This window comes from Cryptotermes secundus, unplaced genomic scaffold (assembly GCF_002891405.2).
Source record: "Cryptotermes secundus unplaced genomic scaffold, Csec_1.0 scaffold934, whole genome shotgun sequence".
Taxonomy (NCBI): domain Eukaryota; kingdom Metazoa; phylum Arthropoda; class Insecta; order Blattodea; family Kalotermitidae; genus Cryptotermes; species Cryptotermes secundus.
In genome coordinates, this window is record NW_019738977.1 from 796,372 (window position 1) to 817,692 (window position 21,321).

The 21,321-nt window shown below is 36.5% G+C and overlaps 1 protein-coding gene across 8 annotated transcripts in view; it reads left to right on the plus strand.

The window, feature by feature from the left end:
• The window catches only part of LOC111871518, a 139,945-nt gene that overhangs the window by 72,026 nt on the left and 46,598 nt on the right, over positions 1 to 21,321 (plus strand). For all 8 annotated transcript variants that reach the window (XM_023864682.2, XM_023864678.2, XM_023864679.2 and 5 more), the window contains 9 exons: positions 5,479 to 5,661; positions 7,954 to 8,085; positions 9,442 to 9,624; positions 11,770 to 11,901; positions 13,967 to 14,149; positions 16,350 to 16,481; positions 17,169 to 17,357; positions 18,097 to 18,237; positions 20,960 to 21,142. In XM_023864682.2, the coding sequence (XP_023720450.1) occupies positions 5,479 to 5,661; positions 7,954 to 8,085; positions 9,442 to 9,624; positions 11,770 to 11,901; positions 13,967 to 14,149; positions 16,350 to 16,481; positions 17,169 to 17,357; positions 18,097 to 18,237; positions 20,960 to 21,142 (1,458 nt within the window). The remainder of the gene's footprint in view (positions 1 to 5,478; positions 5,662 to 7,953; positions 8,086 to 9,441; positions 9,625 to 11,769; positions 11,902 to 13,966; positions 14,150 to 16,349; positions 16,482 to 17,168; positions 17,358 to 18,096; positions 18,238 to 20,959; positions 21,143 to 21,321) is intronic.

Below are 21,321 nucleotides of genomic sequence, written 5' to 3' on the forward strand. Positions count from 1 at the left end.
TTTATATGCTAAAATTGCTGAATAAATATAATTAATGGAACAAGTAGAAAAGGTTTCCTGCTGGAAATTAATATTTTTTGTGAAGTGCACCAATTTTATAACTTTAATTAATTATATATCTTTGGATGTACTAGTACCTAGAATTCTAAGTAATTTTTTTACTATAGATTTTAAGTTATTAAATAAAATAGGTAGTTATAAAATAAATGTGTAAGTTGATACAAGTTATATTTCTAAGTCATAAGAAAAAATAATATTAAATTACATATTATTTTTCAGTTCTAAATTACTGCTGCTACTTTTTAGTGTTCTTTTCAGACACACTTCACAATTCTTCATAGCACATATTATCTCTGGCATATTTTACTGTACACATTACATTTATCCATGGCATTCCTTTATTACAGTTTTTAAAAATTTCATAACATTCTTGTTAATAGCTCTGATATTTTTACATAAATTAAATAAAATAAAATAATTTTTGATTCATGTTGGAAACCTAAATAAATAAAAATCATCTGCTTCTTTTCAGTGTTAGCCCAATGAATATTTTTTTTATTTCTAGTGGGGTGGGTCTAAGTCCCTTGTACTATGGCCACTTCTGGCCTATGGTACCAGCCCCAGAGATTGGCAGGGGAAACCGAATTATTCGGAGAAAACCTGCCCCAGCGCCACTTTGTCCACCACAAATCCCACTTGACCAGACCCGTTATCGAACTCGGGCTGCCGCGGTGGGAAGCCAGTGACTAACCGCTTGAGCTATGGCGCGGCCAGTTACATTAAACTCAAACCACATGTTGTATATTTGAACAAAAGCGACTCTCATAATTAATGTCATGCATATATAATGAAATGAAAGAGAGAATAATATACCCAATATGAATCCTGCATTACATGCAATTTGAACTTTTTTCTATCTTATCAAAAGTAACTGACAGTTCAGAAATTTTGTACACAACACAAAATATGGATCCCATTGATAACTACAATGTTAACTGTTAAAGAACAACTCTACCATCAAGTGAAACAAACTTTTGTTAAAATGTTGAGTCATTAAAATCGCCTTACATGTTCTGACCGTTTTGGACAGTCTCCAGAGGGTCATATAATGAGGACAGCTTTAAACATACAATTAAAATTATGTCTAAGAGTTTTAAAATTATATTATACATATATTATTTCTGAGTATGAGCTGAAACTGTGGTATTTGTTGCAGTTCTGTCTTTGTGGATGTGTTATTAAGTTGTTTTTACAAGTCCTTCATATGATGTGTTGAGTATTGCTTAGCTGGTAGTTTTCTGCAAAGATAACAAGGAAATGTAGATTTTAAGGCTTCTAATGATTGTGTATAACACTCAGGATTACTTAGTTTTTGGACTTTGTCCATTGTCCGGTGTTCTAAAGATTAGAAATCACAACATTTTGGAAGGTGGATCTGTTTCCATCCTCAGGTGAGAGGGGAGGAAACAAGTACCTGTTGAGTCACCTCAGGCGTCTCCCCCCAAACCTGATGAAAAGAGATTCATTTTCCAAAATACAGTTCTCTAGTGTTTTGGAATACTGGGTGATGGACAAATAAAAAACCCAGTAATACTGAACAAGGACATAGTTATATACATCCTACTTTCTCTTATGATATTGTCATGCATTAGTGACTAGACACAGAGTTTGGAGTAATAACTATGTTTATTGAATATGTATAACACATAACTACAAATAATTATTACACTTTCACTAATCTACTCACTCTACAAATCACTACTGCACCACTAAGTCTTCTCAGTCTGCTACAGCTTCATTAGTTGTTGCTTGGTAGCTGCATCTAATAACGCAAATCAAGACTGACTCAACTTGGCTGGTAGTCTTTGCTATACAGACATGGCTTGGACAATACAGGGGACAACATTTGCATGGTTACTTTGCCGTGGCATGCTTATTCATTTCTGCAGATTTGTGTTTACTGCACTGTCACAGAGCAAATGTTACCACTTTTTAGTTTCACTATTCCAGCTTTCAGCTGTCATGTCACAATATGTAGTGGAAAGTTAGTATAGTATATATTACGCACCTTATGGGTATATCCCTTGCTACTCTTTGTGTTGGTAATGTGCTATAGGAAACGGTGGTGAGTTGAGTTCTGCTGATAGACAAATTTGCATGGTATTTAATACTTCTACTGGAACATACATATTGTTTTGTAGTATGTTTGTCAAATAGAATATTTGGGTTCATGTTTTTTTGTTCATATGTGAGTAGATTACTATTTTGTATATGCGTATAAATAGGTTTCTTTTATCTTCCTCATTTGTCTTCTTTTGGTACGGTAAGTGTTTTCCAGTATATAATCCATTTTATCATGCTGTTGTCTGTTGTTTAGGATTTTACTTGTATATATTTGTATATATATTTGGGTTTATGTTTTTTTGTTCATATGTGAGTAGATTACTATTTTGTATATGCGTATAAATAGGTTTCTTTTATCTTCCTCATTTGTCTTCTTTTGGTACGGTAAGTGTTTTCCAGTATATAATCCATTTTATCATGCTGTTGTCTGTTGTTTAGGATTTTACTTGTAAATGCTGAAATTTGTTTACTGTGTTTGATTTTCCTTATGTGCTCTTGGTATTAGGGATTTAGCAAGCTAATTTTGTGATGATGCATGCATACACATAGATATTTGTAAATGTGAAGGTGGCCTAAGTAAATACAAATTAATAACACATCCATGAAGACAGGACAGGTACAACAAATACTATAGCTTCTTCTTTTACTAAAAATATATATATGTATATATACGTAGTTATATAATTGTAAGACTTCTAGATGTAACTTTAAATATACATGTAAGCAATATTCTTCTATTACATGAGTCTTGGAAGATTGTCCTACAGAACCAGAACATATAAGGTGATTTTATTTTCTCAACAGTTTAGCAGAAGTTTGTTACATTTATTCTTTTGAGAACTAATATAAAGTGTAGTGGTCAAGTTGCCTCAAAATAGGATAATTACATTATTTTTATGAAACATTTATTTATGTAATGTACATAGGTAAGTCAATAATTTTCCGCAATATAGCTATAAATTTTATTTCAATCCAAATAGAAAACTTACATTAACATAATTTTTCAACATAGTCCCCTTGCTTTTCAACGCACTTGGTCCATCATTGCACAAGCTTCCTGATGACCTCAGAAAAGAAGGTTTTCAGCTGAGCAGCGAGCTACACATGCACCACTTCCTTCACTTCTTGGTCCGAGGTGAATCGACGGCCCCTTAATGCCTCTTTAAGTGGACCAAACAAGTGGTAGTCAGAAGGGGTGAGATCAGGACTATACGGAGGATGAGCCATTACATCAAACTTGGGTTTCCGGAGGGTTTCAGCAGTGTGGGCAACAGTATGTGGACAGGCATTGTCATGCAGCAACACAACACTTTTTGACAGTAGTCCCCGGAGTTTGCTTCGAATTTCAGGCTTTAGCCTGTCAGTAAGCATCTCACTGTAATGAGCACTGTTTATTGTTGTGCGCCTCTCCTGATAATGTTCCAGTACTGGGCCTTGTGAGTCCCAAAAAACTGTAAGCACCAGTTTTCCTGCGGATGGTTGGCTTTTGAACTTTTTCTTGCTGGGCGATTGTGGATGTTTCCATTCCATACTCTGCCGTTTACTCTCCGGCTCGCAATGATGGATCCATGTTTCGTCACCAGTGATGATTCTGTCTAAGAAGATGTCACGTTCATTACCATAGTGATCCAGATGTTGTTGGCAGATGTCCAAGCGCATTTGTTTAGGCAACACTGTGAGTTGTTTTGGGACCCTTCTTGCACAGACTTTATGAAACCCAAGTCTCTTGTGGATGATTTCATAGGCAGAACCATGACTAATTTGCAGACGATTTGCCACTTCATCAATAGTCATTCATCTGTCTAACAGATCCATGGCATGTGTACGCTCAATGTTGTCCTCATTTGTGGCTGTGGATCGTTGTCCAGCTCCTTCCTCATACGTAACACTCGTGTGACCATTTTTTGAACTTTTCAATCCATTTGGAGACACTCCATTGCGGCAAAACACTGTTCCTGTATTGTGCTGAAAGTCTTTGATGGATTGCGGCCCCTGATACACCTTCCGACCACAAAAACCAGATCACTGAGCATTGTTCTTCTTTGGTGCAAACAGAAAGCAGAGCAGCCATGATTAACGGCAAGGCAGTGATGATGGAACTGACCTAACAACATCAAACCTGCGCAGAAATAATGACAAGGAAACCATGCATGGCGATGCTGCGCAAAACAACAGTGCTGTCAACAGAAACACAAATACAACTGCATTGCAGATAATTATTGACTTCCCCTCATATATAAAAAAAGGCAATTAGACTGCATACAGTGTTATACTGTAAATGTTACTTACTGTAGCTTTGAAAAGAGTACATTTACATCACTAGCAAATGAATGTTCAGTCCCATGAAATGGGAAAAATCAGGAAAAATGCAGGCTGAGGAATCTACAAGGGAAAGTCAACAAATTGGTCACAAGTGAATATAGAATGTAAAACATGTGATATTCGAACATGGAAAAAAGCATTTATTTCTTGACATATCCTCCATCAACATCGATACACTTGCCCCATCACTTTACCAGTACATCAAAACCCACAGCATAGAAGATCTTTGGCTGTTGTATCAGCCATTTCTGCACCTCCATTTCAATCTCTTCATCATAAGTGAAACATTTCCCACCATGGTGAATTTTAGTGGACCAAACATATGGAAGTCTGGAGTGTAAGGCAGATGTTCAAGAAGTTTCCACTGTAATTCTAGAATTCTCTCCTGAGTTGCTCGTGCTATATAGGGTCTGGCATTGTCATGAAGAAGCAGTACCCATCTTGCTAGTTGGCCTGGACGTTTTCTGTTAATTGCATCCTGAAGCTTCAATAGAAGTTCACAGTACAATGCAGAATTTACATTTTTCACCATGCTTCTGAAAGTGAGTTAACAGTACTCCCTAAGAATCGAAGCATAACCTTCCCAGCTGTTGGCATAACCTTAAAATTTTTGGTAGAAAGAGAAGGTGAAGTAGGATTTTTCAATTGCATTGAAGCACACTGTGATTTGGGCTTTTCATGATGCACCCATGGTTTGTCTCCAGTAACAATCCTGTTAAGCATATCGTCTCTTTCATCTGTATGCTGTAAGAAATGTTACAAGGACAGACTCATTCGGTTAATTTTTCTTGATTCTTCAGTTCTCTTGGCACCCATCATGTGCACACTGGAACTTCAAATGATCATGCATTATGCTGTATGCTAAAACACTATCTTTATCCTCCCGTCAGCTCGCATGGACACTTCCTTTTGCTGCACAGTTGCTTCTGTCATAATTTCACACAATTTTAAGAATGATTATGATTATGAAACTGAGGAATTTTATGTTATAGCACTATTAAAATGTACATTCAAGCTTTGATTTTTCTGTAGATGACAACAATGAACGTAAATCACAACACGTGTTAAATGAATTGGAGAATATTGATGATGAGTGTGATACACTTGGGATTGTATTTGTGAAGATTGATAACAGAGATGAAGCCAAAGAATATGGTATTGAGAAACTGCCAGCCCTGATGTATTTTGAAAAAGGAATACCAACAACATATGAAGGTTTGTAAAAAATCACTAATTCTACATATGTTAGATACAAAAAAAAATATTTATCACCCCCATTAAAAGAAAAGAAAATGTGAAAGAATCCTGTGTTCTTGTCTCTTGTGATATGGTATAACTGTTCTTGTTCTAAGCGCTTCTTAATTATGCTTTAATTAAATATCACTTGTATGCATTTCAGCTGTTATGTATTCATAGAGGGTCTTTTTTATTTTTTATGTTATCTTCTTAAGTGAATGATTTTTATATTATATTATTGAGTACACACTTTCCGATCTTCAGTATTGATCCACTACAATACCTACTTCACATAGAGCTTGAATTGAATTACATAATATGTTTTCAAAACTGTTCATTGAATAAAAATATGTATGTCGACTCAGCCTCTAACAGAAATGAGTACCAGGAATATTCTTGGAGGTAAAGGGTGGCCAGTGCATAGGCTGACAACCTTGCTGCCATCTATGAGCCAATTGTCTAGAAAATGTGCGAACCTCAACATCTCACAACCCTATGGGCCCCCACGGTCTGTTACAGGGATACCTTTACTTTTTCTTTATGTGGTATAAAATATAGATCCCATTAAAATCTATGACTTATTTTAAAAATACTTTACTATAGTTCATATTTAATGAAATATAAAAAATAATTTATGAATCCATGTACAGTGCACTGTTGGTTAGCTTCATCCATACTAGAGTGCATGATAACATGCAGAATTTTATCACTAATGTTCATTAGCAGTGAAGATTATGGATCTATGTGTCCAATAAATGAGCATGAAGATAAATGCCGAAAGCCAAATTGGTAATAATGCATTGGGGAATTCTTTATAGTCCCAGCTGTTTCCTAACTTCTCCTGGACAGAAATTTAAAAACACAGAAACATATTATGCTATTAAATCTGGTTACTTTACTGTAATATGTTTCATGTTTAGTATTTTAAAGACAGTAAGTTGATCTTGGTGTCATTTTCATTATTATTGTTACTGACAGTGGTTTACTTTCAACATTCTGTTACGTCGTGGCAGCAAGGGGGGGCGTGGAGGTATCCCACCGCTGCCACCACTATTATGGCGTGAAGGGGGGCGTGGAGGTAATCCCCACCGCTTCCGCCACTGTTCCACTCTTACGTCCTTACGACAGGGGTGGATGGGTTATCTCACCGCTGTCTTCACTGTTATGCCGCCGCTACACCCCTATTATGCCGTGGTGACAGGGGGCGTGGAAGTATCCCGCTCTGTCACCCGGTTTAGTATGCTGCCACCATCTTGTTATATCAGGAAAACTAGTAAACTTATCATTGCTTACGTCCTGTCCTGGCTTAACTCGTAATTCGCCGAAGCTGGGAAGGTCCTGGAGTCATCAGGGAAGAGGGTACACTTAAGGAAATGCTAGGTTGAAGTAAACTCACACACATGCCTATCCTATTCTATTTCTCTATGTCACTATATACATCTATATACACTCTTACCGACGTCCGTCGGTTGTATTACACTGGATAATGAATCTGCAGTCATCATTGGTTCTACCTCCTGTCACCCTACTGGCGGGTATTCTACGCCTCTGTGTCTCGAATGAACCTAGTCAATCTAGTTAGCCTATCTTTCCCTGTGGTTTACACTTTACATTTATCACTGTCACACTTAAGGTTCATGGCTATATGAAGTTGGTTTCACTTACTTGAGCTGAGGAAACAGACGCTTGCCATCACCAACCAATGCCTTCTCCTTGCCATCGCCCTCTCGGTGATAGCCTCTGGCTGAACTCTCTGTCACATAATAATATTCAAAAGTCTAAAGGCAAAAGGTTCTTTGATTAAGTTTTCTAGGGTTTATATAACCTCTCTTTGCTGATTCTTTGTGTTCCGGGTATGTTGGCCTGCCCATTCTGACGTGATTTTGGCCCCCCTCATTGGTTGCCCATCGAGAAGGGGTTGACTCTTTCGGGTCTACCGCCTCCTCTGACTCAGCGTTTTCCTCCTGCCATAGTGTTTATGACCCACTTCATATAGCTCCTTCCTCAATGTCAGCGCTATTACACTGCCGGGTTAGCATTCTAATGACTCAGGCATTCCCTGTTACAATTCTTTGTAGACCTAAGCTTCCTGGTTCGTTTCATCATGGCTATTTCTTAATCTTACAGTCTAGCTACTATTATCCAAATTTACCCAAAAACTATATCTACATGTACGTGACCTTAGCGGCATTACAAATTCCCACAAATAATTAAATATAGAAAGGAAATAGTGAAAGATAATTATGATCTAATTACATGTCTGATTTGTAGGCAACTTGGAGGATGAAGAGAAGGTACTGGCATGGCTGGAACATCAGGTGAAAAGTGATGAAATTGAGGATATAACAGATGAAATGCTGGATATGCTAATTGATAAAATGCCATATGTTGCTGTGCTTTTCTGTGAGTGTTATTTTAACTCAAGAATATTGATTTGAATATCAAGGCAGTATTATGTTTATAATGCTTAGATTTGATACTGTATAGGTGTGAGAACTGGATACACAACATTACACATTCATTTCCACTGTAAACTGCACCAGCTAGATATTTATTGGGAAAGGGAGAAATATGACTGAATATTTTCATATCAGGGCTACACCATTGAAAATGCACATACATGAACTTTGAGACTGTGGTATTCTGTGATGTGATGCCATGTAGTTTCATAGATGGTCACCAATGTTTTAGAAGAAGGTGCTTCCTTCATCTCACTTTGCACTGAATTTGGAGCCAGCAGGTTTCTCTAAAGCATTCATAACTGTCCACACACTACATGGTATCATATACTAGAAGACAAAATTCTTCATTTTCACTCCTGTGGGAATCCCACATCTCATGTGTACTCTGATGTCAACTTTCCTTGTCAGTTCCTACTTAATAATTTTAGACTAAAACTGGACAAGATATTGATTTCTAAGCAGGATGCAAATCTTATGAATTTAAGAAAGGTCCCTTAACTAACTAACTAACTAACTAACTAACTAACTAACACTCTCTATGGAGCTGAGTTCTCCTTGAGAAGCAGTGAGTCACCCAGACACTGAAGAATTTCCCAGCAATTTGTGGAACATTATGGTTCATGACTGTGTTCACAAGAGCCCAGCCCTTTCAGATTTGTGAGATTAGATCTCTACATATCAAAGTTCTACTTTGCTCCCATAACAAATTCAAATAATCTTTCACTTTAATTGTGAGATAATGGCTGGAAATATACTCATAGGCGCCACCAGGACTTTTACCTGGATGTGGGGAGCAAGCTTGTAAAGGAGGTGTAGGCAACCAGAAAATTTGCTTACATGTTTATGTTTAAGCCATTAATGACTAATTTACTGACTTAATTTTTTGGTATTAATATTTGGTACATTTTCTTCTTTTTTAAATTTTGTCTTTTCCAAAGGTCCAGGAGGGGTGTGAGGCAGATGCCTGGTTTGTCTCTCTCCCCCCTCCCCCGTGCCAGCAACCAACAGCACAATTTTTAAAAGAAAAATAAGGCAATAGTTTTAAATTTGGAAGTATTATTTCATGGAGACTCCTATACATTGTATTTTTCAGATACCTCTCCAGAATGTTGATTACCTTTCAATTATGAACATAGAAAGTAGCACTTACTGAGTGGTTGTATTAATTCTATTTTTGTAGCTTGATTATAAAAGATGAATATGGTTGAGTTTATAGTTTAATTATGCACAGGGAGAATTTTACTTATTTTACTTTCATTGAAATATACTCATGTCTTTATTTTATGTTTTCATTCAGATGATAAAGATCAGAAGAAGAGCCAGAAAGTTTTGTTAGAGCTGGAGAATATTGATGATGAGTGTGATTCAAATGGAATTGCATTTGTGAAGATTGATAATGATGAAGAGGCAAAAGAGTATGGTATTGACAATATTCCCACATTAGTATTTTTTGAAAAGAAGATACCACATGTGTATGAAGGTAATACCTGTTATGACTGGCTCTGTTATTAAGATAATAAATAATTCCAAAACTTATAATTAAAAATGTAAGAAAAATCAATTTTATGGATACAAGTATATTCACCTCTTTATCTGTCTAGCAAAAGTAGCATTATGCAAAAATAATCGTATAGGTCCCTGTAACAACTAGCATGCCCAGCACAAGTACCGGGAAGTTCTTACCTTTGTTAACCGGTTCACAGCTCTGTGCTTCAGGGTAACCTGTACACTGCCGGTGGTGAGGCACATACAAATTTTGCTTGTGATATCTGTGATCAGTTTTGCCTTCCTTCCTTGTGGCTTGATTCTCATGGTGATTACTTTCCAACTACTTCTGCTTCTCACTCTTTAATGCTGCTCCTCTCGATCGGCTCCCTGAAAAGATGTCAATCAGTCCAGGTCTACTACCATCATCCTTCTTCTCTGTTCGGTGCAGAGAAAAGATCCAATTATGGCTGGTGCTCCTAAATCTCTGGCTCTTACTGTGTGTGCAATCTCATCTTTCATTTCAGAGGGCACTGATCCTTCCTCAGTGTCTTGGCACTCATTTTCCATAGTATAATCAAACTCCCGACTATTTTAAATTGTGTACACAACACACAACGCACAGGAATAATCCAACTACAAGCCAATACAACCTCAAGACATCTCCCAACATCGGGATAAATTAAGAAGCAGCCTAACATTTTTATATTTTACTTCAAAAGTCTTAAACTTTTAAATATTTTTTAAATATTTTAATAGTGATGTTTTAACGCGAGGGCAACTTCGGATGGAATGCGAAGGTTGAACGTGCATTCTGTACGTGCATTCAGTACTCCAAGCTAGTGTTGTGCTTTTACACATCGACATTTGTAGCGGTGCCCACACAGCATATATACTGTGTACAGTTGAACAACGCCAGTGTTTTCTTGTTAGTACCATGTGCCTCTGAAGATGGTTTTACTAAAACCGAAACATGTAAGGCAAGAGTGAGAAAGAAGTGACCTAAAAACATTGTTACACTCGACGGACTTTGTATTGATTTTATGATTTTAAGATCCCGACTATTTGTTTTCTGACCTCCAACAACTGAGTTTGTCCGTGGGCCTCATATAATGTTTCCTTGGTTCTCAGACATGGCTCCTGTCTCCTGCTTCATCCTCTGATGCCATTGCCGGTTGTCTTCTCCTCCCTCATACATAGCTGCTGCATTGCAAATCAGTTTCTTATGCCATTTTTGTATTTGAGGCATGTCAGACTTCTCTTCCCGAATGTCTGCCCTTTCAGGGTTTCTCTAGCAGCATTGTTCCTGCTTGGCCCTTGGCAAGGGTGTCCCTTGCATGGTGTTCGGAATGGCACATTGGATCATTCCATAGGCAGCGGCCTGGACCCAACATTACCCTGGATCCATTTATTTAGGTGTCAGTGGCATCCCACAGCTAGATGCTGGTCCCCATATCGGCCCTTCAGGGCTCTGGTAGTTTTTGCCGCAGCCTGACTGCCCACAGGCAGGCCACACTCCTGCTCCCAGGAACCGCTGTTTGGAGGCAGGCGGAATGACTTGGTCATCTGCACTGAATTCATTTCTCTAGTGATATTTTGCAGATTTACTATACATTTCCCATACTGACTTATTTTCAAATCCTCAACTGCCATTTAAATGCAAGATATTATTCTTGAAAATATTTTGAGAAAATTGAGAGCCAGTATGTTATGGTTTTGCAAATGGTTCTGGAAACCTGTTTCTACTAAAAACCTACTGATTTAGCTTATCATATATTCTCTCATATCAATAACACAATTAGACTAAGTCTCAAAATTATCTATCTTGTCAAATATTTGTGAGCATATTCCCAATCCCCCGCAGGAAAATCTAGAATGGATGCTTGTACTATTCTTATACCATCATAACTGCAATTATAAATTCAACAAATATAAGCTGAGTAAAATTTGTCTGAAAATTGCATGTATATGGCTGTTAAAGACTCTGCATTAGTGGATGTGCAAGAACATAATCTAAAATATAGATTTTACATACCTACATTAAATGTTATTCTTTGGGGTGGGAATATGGTGAATTGCTATTTATGCAACAAAGTGCATTCAATAAGACACACTCAGTTCATAATATTTTTTTCATTAGGTGATTTACTTCGGGAAGAAGAACTTCTAGGGTGGCTAGTACACCAGAAGAAGCATAGTGAGATTCCGGAAGTTACTGATGAGATGATGGACCGTTTAAAAGAAAAAATAGAGTTTCTTGCTGTGCTCTTTTGTAAGTAGAATATTTAAAGATAACAGATGTTGACAGGAAGATGTACCTAACATGTATAAGGATGAAACTGTCCCATTTCTTATATTCAACTTTGAAATGTCTTTTTGTCTTCCATTCTTTTAATTACTTCTAAATCTAAAACAATATTTTAAAAGTGGAAGAAATTTACAAAATATTTGTTAAAACAACTTAGTTTTCTTTTATTTTATGGATGCATAGGGCAAGATATTTTCTTGATATAATCTTTGGCTGGTACATTTATTATCCACTGAAACAATTTGCCATTGCTCATGAACTTATCATGTTCTTTGGTTACTTGCTGGCTTTATGTATTGTTCTTTTGCCTGCTGTGTTCATCATTACTCCATCAGATGGCATTCTGCTGCCTTAAAATGCATATACATATCTTCCAATATAACTCAGTTGTTAAATATATGTTGAAAGCCTCATTTAATATGCTCCAAAGTGCAATATTACTGTGCCAGCATCAAGATCATCATTTGAAATAAAGTGACATTTTCACCCTTAGTTCATATACAAATTGCATGGTACCAAACACATCAGCACTGATGTTTTGTACAGTTTGGAAAGTGTGAATCCTTTTCTGTGGGTAGTATGGCAGGGTTTTGCACATGGGAGTTCAGCAGGCTTCTCCACAAATCAAAGTGCTTAGCAGGATGTAATAAGAAGAATACCTTCATAAGCAAAACTTATGTCATCTGTCTTTCAGTGGACCTCTGTAAACAGAACTTCAGACTGTGGTGAACTGCATTATTTCCACAGATGAGTATGATGTTGGCTCTCGGGATTGTTGCAATTCATTACAGTTATTTTATAATACTGTATTTTTAAAAAGACCATATTAAACACATATTTTCATGATTCTTTACAATAAGGTAATGAAAGATTTAGATTATGGCTAGTGGGTTGAGGGACTACTTTATAGTGAATTTATAAGGAATCTGTTATGAAAGACGTTGATTTCTGTTATACAGAATGTTTTTGTTTAACAATGCTGTCAATATTAAGTCTGTATAGGATGTCAAGTTAATGCAATAGAAACACATGAAAATGATTCTGATGGCAGCAGGAGGGCTGGCAAGGATGGAAGGAAATGCAGTGTTCAATATCTATTCACAAAAGGCATCCTTATCCAGTTGTCATAAACTATAGACTTGCATAGTAAGTGGTTCTTTCAGTGTACAATATAAGGCAAGGCTCCGTTCAGGATTGGCATTTATTAATTATATCATGCTATAAATGCCTGCTATATGTTGTTAGTAGAAAAAAGAAAATTATTCATGTACTTCATATTTTTGTACTGTATGCTGGTACTGTTCCATCAAAGCTGGGCATCAGTCATTTAATTTGAACACTTTGAAAACATTATTTCACTTCAAAAGCTATCTTATGCTGATAGTAAAAGCCACTGAAAAATAATCAGTGAACAGAAGCTACTTATAAAAAAGTGAATTCATAATTCCTGTGGGTAACAATTTCATATACTCAGTTCTATGTTAAAATTCACACTTCACTTCTCCAGCATCACTAATCACCAGGGCCCAGATTTTGGTGGCCTGAAAATATTAAAAAAAAAATGACATATAAAATGACCGAAAAAATTCAGAAAAATGACCTAAAGGAGAAAAGAAAAAACACTTCGCTTCCATGGTATTCACACTTCAGAACACATATGTAGAAAAATTCCCTAAAATGGCCAAAAATTACAAGAAATACCCTTAAAAGTCCAAAAATTTACCAAAAAATTACCCCCAAAATGAAAAAAATGACCTTAAACCTAAAAATGTCAAAAAATGACAAAAAAAAATACCTATAAAATTTACATTTCTGTAACCAGCAGCTCATATCCGAGATTTATATATTTAAGAGCATCGCATAGGATACAAGGAAAAAAAGATGACATGTCATCAAAATCCGGGCCCTGCTAATCACATTGTCACTGCCAGCAAAATTCACTGAAATAAATTCATTCACAATATATGGACACTCATTGTATTTATATTTTTCAATTTTCTCTGAATTTTTTGCTCATTAACATTTCTAGATGATAAAGACAGTAAGCAAGATATAAGAGTATTGAATGAGATGGAAAATATAGATGATGATCTAGAAAAGGAAGGAATAGTTATAGTCCGTATGGACAATGATGCAGAGGCCAAAGAATATGGCATTGATCACCTCCCAGCACTTATTTATTTTGAGGATAAGCTACCAGCAATATATGAAGGTAAGCTAATATAAATTAAGGTGACATAAATATTCATGAAGAAATCATAATCTATTCACAAAAGGAATATATTTCTAATTCCTTGTTAACCAAGCATGAACTTTACAAAGACTAATATGAAATCCTTCCAATGGACTCTACCTAGAAAGACTTTAATCCATTTCAATTCTCACAGCATATTTTTGAAAGTCTAATTTTAGTGTTATGCTCTCATTTCTCTCTTTCTCCTCCTCCCTCACCACTTGTGCCTTTCCCTGCTATTGCTCTTGTTTTCCTTCTCTGTCTGTTCTCTTCCTCTTCCCTCCAGTGCCTAGCAGTGGGTCTGTGTGCCACAGTATTATCAGATGAATGCATTTTTATAGGTAGCAGTTTCAATGATAAGCTGTGAATTAATATAAACATTGTAAAACAGATGATTATAATGGGAAAACAAATTTATTCCATATGCATGGTTGGGATTATTCTTCTATGTTGGATAAAACATACTAAATAATATGATGCAGAGTCATTAAAGAGATCATAAATGGATATAAAACATAAAACGCATGATATTCATAGAAAAACGTTTATTTCTTGACATATTCTCCACCAACATTGATACATTTGTCTCATCGCTTTGCCAGTGTGTTGAAACCCACATAAGTATTTTGACTATTGTCTCAGCTACTTACTTCCGCACATCCATTTCAACCTTTTCATTATCAGTGAAATGTTTGCCACAAAGGTGGACTTTTAGTGGACCAAAAAGATAGAAGTGACTAGGGGCCAAGTCCAGGCTTAAGGAATTTCCACTGTAATTCCTGAATTCTCTCATGGGTTGCTTGTGCTGTATAGGGTCTGGCATTGTCATGATGAAACAGTAGCTGTCTTGCCAGTTGGTCTAGATGTTTTCTCTAATTGCATCCCGAAGGCTCAATAGAAGTTCACAGGATGATGCAGAATTCACATTTTCACCATGCTTCTGAAAATGGGCTAAGAGTACTCCCTAAGGATCCCAAAACATGGTAGGCATATCCCTCCCAGCTAATGGTGTAACCTTAAACTATTTTGTTGAAAAAGAATGTGAACTGAGATGTTTCCATTGCACTGAAACAGGCTTCGATTCAGGTTGGTAGTGATGCACACATGATTTGTCCCCAGTCACAATCCTATTAAGCATATCTTCTCCTTCATATGCTTATCTTAAGAGATGTTACATGGACAGACCAATGTAGTTAATTTTTTCTCAATCCTTCAGTTCTCGGTCACATAGCATGCACACACTTTCATAAACTTCAAATGATCATGCACTATGCTCTATGCTAAACCATGGGAACACCCTAGTGCAGTTGCTACACTGTCTATCGTTATTCTCCTGTCTGCTCAAATCAACTCTTCACCTACAGCACTGTTGCTTCTGCCACAATCTCATCAGGGCGACTTTTGAACATCTGTGAGAGAATTTTTCGACCAAGATGTGAACCACTTAATGTAAAAAATAATTCCCACTATAAACAGGAAATATTTCTTTATGAATATCCTTTGTATCTATTCCTTTTGCCTTCAGAAAATGCACAACAGAACGCTGATCATCGGTAGTATACTCCTCAAACATGGTTGCCATTTTGATTGCTGAGACCAGCGTCTGAACATGTGTATTCATGTCTGCTACCTGGGCTCCCTAATGATACATATAGAAAACCCATTACAATCATTACAACTGTTTTATGTCCATTTGTGACCTATTTACTGACTCTCCAAAGTAACATTTGTTGGAATGACAAGCCATCCAGTTTAAAAAGTTCGTTGTAAATAGTCCAGTTACATGACCTTGTATGTTTCAATCCTTTGGGGTTGTCTTCAAAAGCTCAACAGAAAGAGGAACTTACTTTACAATTGCTAAGGTACACACACCAACAGTATATCCAAACGTTTAACAAGCAGAAAAAAAAGGTATTAATCATAAAATACCCTCTGCCCGCCACCCACCCTTCCCCAATACCCCCTGCCCCCCAAAGAATCTTAGCAATTGTGAAGCAAATTCTTCTTAATGATGAGCTTCTGAAGATGGACCCAAAAGGTTGAAATGTGTAAGACCATATAAATAATTGAATTATTTACAGTAAACTTGTTTACATTGAATGGTTTGCCATTCCAATATGAATGCAAGAGTAAAGGTGAAGAAGTCTCATATCAGAAAAATAACATGTCTTCATGTTAGGTGATCTGCTTAATGAAGATGAGGTTCTGCAATGGCTGATAGAACAGAAAAATTCTGCAACAATTGAAGAAGTGACAGATGAGATTTTGGAGGACCTTATTGAGGAACATGAATATGTAGTAGTCTATTTTAGTAAGTATAATTTATTATCAAATAATAACGCATTTATAAATTAGTTCACAATTAAATGCCAGGAGTAAGTTAAATGAAAACTCAATGGACCATAAGATGACAATTCAATACATCCATTATACCTCTTAACCTTAAAAATCCAAATGCTTTTTGTTTAGTAATATTATCCCAGAATGAAGCCTGTCAGATTATTATTATCACTGAATGTGTTATTAGACCAGTGATATTTCTAGTTCCTTACCAGATAAGTAAATATTGACATGACAGAAATATTAAGTTAAGAATATTATTCTGAATATGTGAATTAAATAATTCAAACATTCCAAGGACAGATATAGTTATTCAGATATATTTTTCAGTTACTAAGTGAGGTTTTTATGGTTGTGAGAATTAGGACTGCAGTTTTCTTGAATACAACATCTGTATGTTGGTACATAGGTGCCAAAATTCTAGAAAAACCAGTTGCTTTCATATTGGTACTTCTCTAGCAGATTACATGTTATCAAATCCCAGAAGAGCATAATCTTAACAAAATTAATTACCTAAATGTAGAAATGTCCCAGCCAGCTGAGCAACTACAAACTTTTCAAGAAAGACCTTGCATGTGGAATTAGTTCTGTCAATGTATAATGAATATTTTAAAGTCTTGTTAGTCTGACAGTAAGACACAAAAGCCATTCAATTCAGGTGGGCATTGTGAAGAAGATGAAGCTTGTGATGATATTCTAGAAGAACTGGAAAACATAGATGATGAATTGGACGAAGCTGGAATAATCTTTGTTACAACAGAGGATATAAATTTGGCAAAGAAACATGGCATCAGAACATTTCCATCCTTAGCATTCTTCCGCAACAAGGAACTGCTTCTATATAAAGGTAGGTAAATAAGTTCATACCAATCACAGTGACTGCGCGGTCTAAGGCATGAACTATCTTCACTTGCTTGAACACTGGGATTGTGGGTTCGAATTCCACTCAAGGCAAGGATGTCTGGGTGTATTTATTCTGTATTTTTGTTGTTCTGTGTGTAGGTAGTGACCTTGCAATGGGCTGATCCCCTGTCCAAAGAGTCCTACCAACTGTGTATAGGGTTAAGAAACTGAAAAAAGCTGCCAGGGCCCAACAAAGGGCTGTAGATTCATGGATGGATGGATGGATGGGTGGGTGGATGGGTGGATGGATGGATGGATGGACAGAAGGATGGATGGATGTATTGATGGGTGGATGGATGGAGGGACGGAAGGACGGAAGGATGGATGGATGGATGGACAGAAGGATGGATGGATGGATGGACGGAAGGATGGATGGATCGATGGATGGATGGATGGATGGATGAATGGATGGATGGAAGGATGGACGGATGAATAAATGGATAGACAGATGAACAGATGGACAGACAGACAGACCAATAGAGCCAATATGTTAGAAATGATCTTGATCTTGATTAGCATGAAGATTGTTCTTAGAAAGGAATAAGGTTCTGTGCCATGCTTAGCAGAAATATAATTGATCCAATTAATTTTGCAGAGACAGCAAGGCAAGACACTTCTAATGAAGTAAATTTGTTAAATACAGGTGTGACACTATGCAATAAATTTGCTTCTATGTTCTTCAGGTGATATTGAAGATGAAGATGAAGTTTTGGCATGGTTGACTGATGAAGATACGCTTGAGATCCCAGGTCGAATTGAAGAAGTAAATACACGTATGCTAGAGAGAATCTTTGATGAAAATGCCCATGTTGTTGTATTTTTCTGTGAGTACAAGCCTTAAAAACTTGAGGTTTTCTTTCCCAGTGGTCAATGTGTTATGAGAATCTTGGGTCTAATTTGTTTCACTTTGTAACATTTTTGGAATCGATAAAATAAATGTGTATCATACTTTAACTTTACTTGATATAAACATTTTTCTATAAGCTGATATACAAAGAATGCTTTTATTACTGACTTTATTCAGCAAAATTATATATACTTACAAGTATGCATAATTTTTTTGTGGGTAATTGTAATTATCTATTTCAGTTAGCAATGTTCTTCTTAGACTTTATAGTTTATAAGAATCTGCTAGAGGGTATGATTAAAGACTGTGTACCATAAATACAAAGAATAGACTGCTTTCTGCATTAATTTGAGTGCAATGGCCTTGTTACCACATGATAAATTATTTTTAACTTCCAAATATGGGATAATTTTTTAGAGTTTTAAATACATTTTCACACTTTTCTTGTCACATATTCTTGTGTACTGACATTGAAAATTGTGTTTTTTTCTTGTTGTCATCACTGTGCTATGACCAAATCTTTATTTTAGCTCTAACTGATAAACTTTGAATAGAGTGAGCAAGGACTCCTAGAAATTTCCCCTGGAAACGAATTTCATATGAATGTAGTAATCTGAGTGGAATTTTAACAATTTGTTACTAGTGACATACAAAATAGTATTCTTTCAAAGTAGTAGGAGGGTTGTACTGAAAGTCATGAGCAACAATTTTTTGTAAAGTAACATGCTTTATTATTGACAAACCAAATACACCACCTCAATCTACAGACCTTTCTTAATTTTTCCACATAATCACCATTTCTTTGTACACATTTCTCCCAGTGTTCTGGGATTTTGAAAATTGCCCTTCTGTAAAATTCCGTTTCCAGCCATCCGAAGACACTGACGCACTGCTTTCTGAATTGCCTCCCTTGTCTCAAAACGTTGTCCATGCAGCTGATCCTTCACAAATCCGAAAAGATGGTAGTCGGAGGGTGCCAGATCAGAGCTATAGGAGGGGTGTGGAAGAACTTCCCACCACATCTTTGAAATTGCTTCCAATGTGAGGCGAGCAGCATGGGGGCGAGCGTTGTCATGCAGGATGATGATGTTTCATTCCGGACGTTTATTGCGCAATGCACGACGAAGCTTGTGCAGTGTCTGGACATAACGAACAGCATTGATGGTTTGCCCAGGTTCCAGGAATTCAGCCAGAATAAACCCCTCTGCATCCCAGAAGACTGTGTCCATCACCTTCGCAGCTGATGGCACTGTCTTTGCCTTCTTTTTTGATGGAGAATGCAAATGGTGCCATTCCATACTCTGCTGCTTCATTTCAGGCTCAAAATGGTGAAACCAGCTTTCGTCACCTGTCACAATACAGAGTAAAAAATTATCACCTTTGTGTCGATATCTCTGTAGCAGTTCTGAGGTGATGGCTTTTCACTGACCTTTGTGGTCTTCGGTCAATAACTGCAGGACCCAACGAGCACAAACTTTCCTATAGCCCAGGCTTTCAATCATCTCCTGTACTGCACTGTGCCCTATTCTAAGTTTTCAGGCTATTGTGTCCATAGTCACATGCCTGTCATCTTGAATGATCTCACTTTTTCCTTGTTGCGTTCGGTTGAGGCTCTTCGAGGATGACCACTCCGAGGCTCATCTTTGATGCTGGTGTTCCCATCTTTAAAATGTTTCAAGCTTTTGACATCACAAGACACTCAAGGTTAACACAACAGCTGGTTCCACCTACCACCATACTCTCTTTTGTCTGCTGTTCCCAGGTTGCATGCAAAAACAAGTTGCTCATGACTTTTGGTATGACCTATGTATATGCATAAATAGCATTCCATTATTTAGTAGGACACAAAGGTTCAACATTGCTCATAACATTAACTCATTAATGACATTAACTATTGAATTTTTAATTAATACACTTGTATAAAACTGTACAAATTGTATAAGGTTTGCCATTACTTTTACTACTGAAATTATCTTATTTATTATGTTGTATATGTTTATCAGTATTCTATTAAAAATGTGTATGCTATTGGATGACAACTGTAATCCTTAGTTGTGACTGTAACTAGGATGATCTCCACATCTGCATGAGAATGAATTCTTGACAGGATTTATGGAAGGTGAATAAATGAAATGAAATGAAGTTAAAAAATAACAAAGTATAACCTTATCCTGAGTCAGTTCGCTTCATCACTCATTCTTGTAATGTACTTTGCCAAGATCCATTTTAAAGTTTGCTTTTCATGCTGCCTGCTTCTTGTTGGTTTCTTACTTGGACTACTCTTCAATACTACTGAAGATGGAGGTGATGTATCCCTGTGAAACATCAGTGATCTTCTACCAAACTACACACTTTTATAACCCAAAAGATCATATTTGTCAGTCTAACGTCGTTTTCTATCCTTCTTGGTTTTCCAAGTGTCAATAATCTAAGATACCCAAGATTATGCTTATATTCCTATCTTCCCGAAGATCCACTATCTTAACAATGCTAGATGACCTGTGTAAATCTTGTAGGTACCCATTTTGTAATATACTAAAGTTCTAATTTCCTTCATTCATTTTAGGTTAAGGATTTTTTTCTGTAATAAAATATCTCCACTCATAAAATAATGCATATTCCAGTACATTGGTTAAGACATTTGATAGTAGCCTCAAATATTGAATACTAGCTGGTTATGATATGTTATGCAATTTTAGATGAAGAAGGTGACAAGAGAAGTCAGAAGATCATCAGTGAATTAGAAAATATTGATGATGAATGTGAAGAAAAAGATATAAGTTTTGTGAAAACATCAGACCCAGGGATTGAGAAGGAGTATGATCTGCCATCACTTCCAGCTCTTGCTTTCTACAGGAACAAATTCCGGCAGATATACACAGGTACTTTCAATATGATGAACAACGTACAAAGATTTACCATTTTACATGAAAATGTGTGAGTACCTATTACAGTCAACTCTCGATTATCCGGGATAATGTTGGGGATGGAAATCACGATTAATCGAAAACCTGGTTAAGACAAATTTTATTAAAAGTAGTACTGTAATACTGTACCTTCA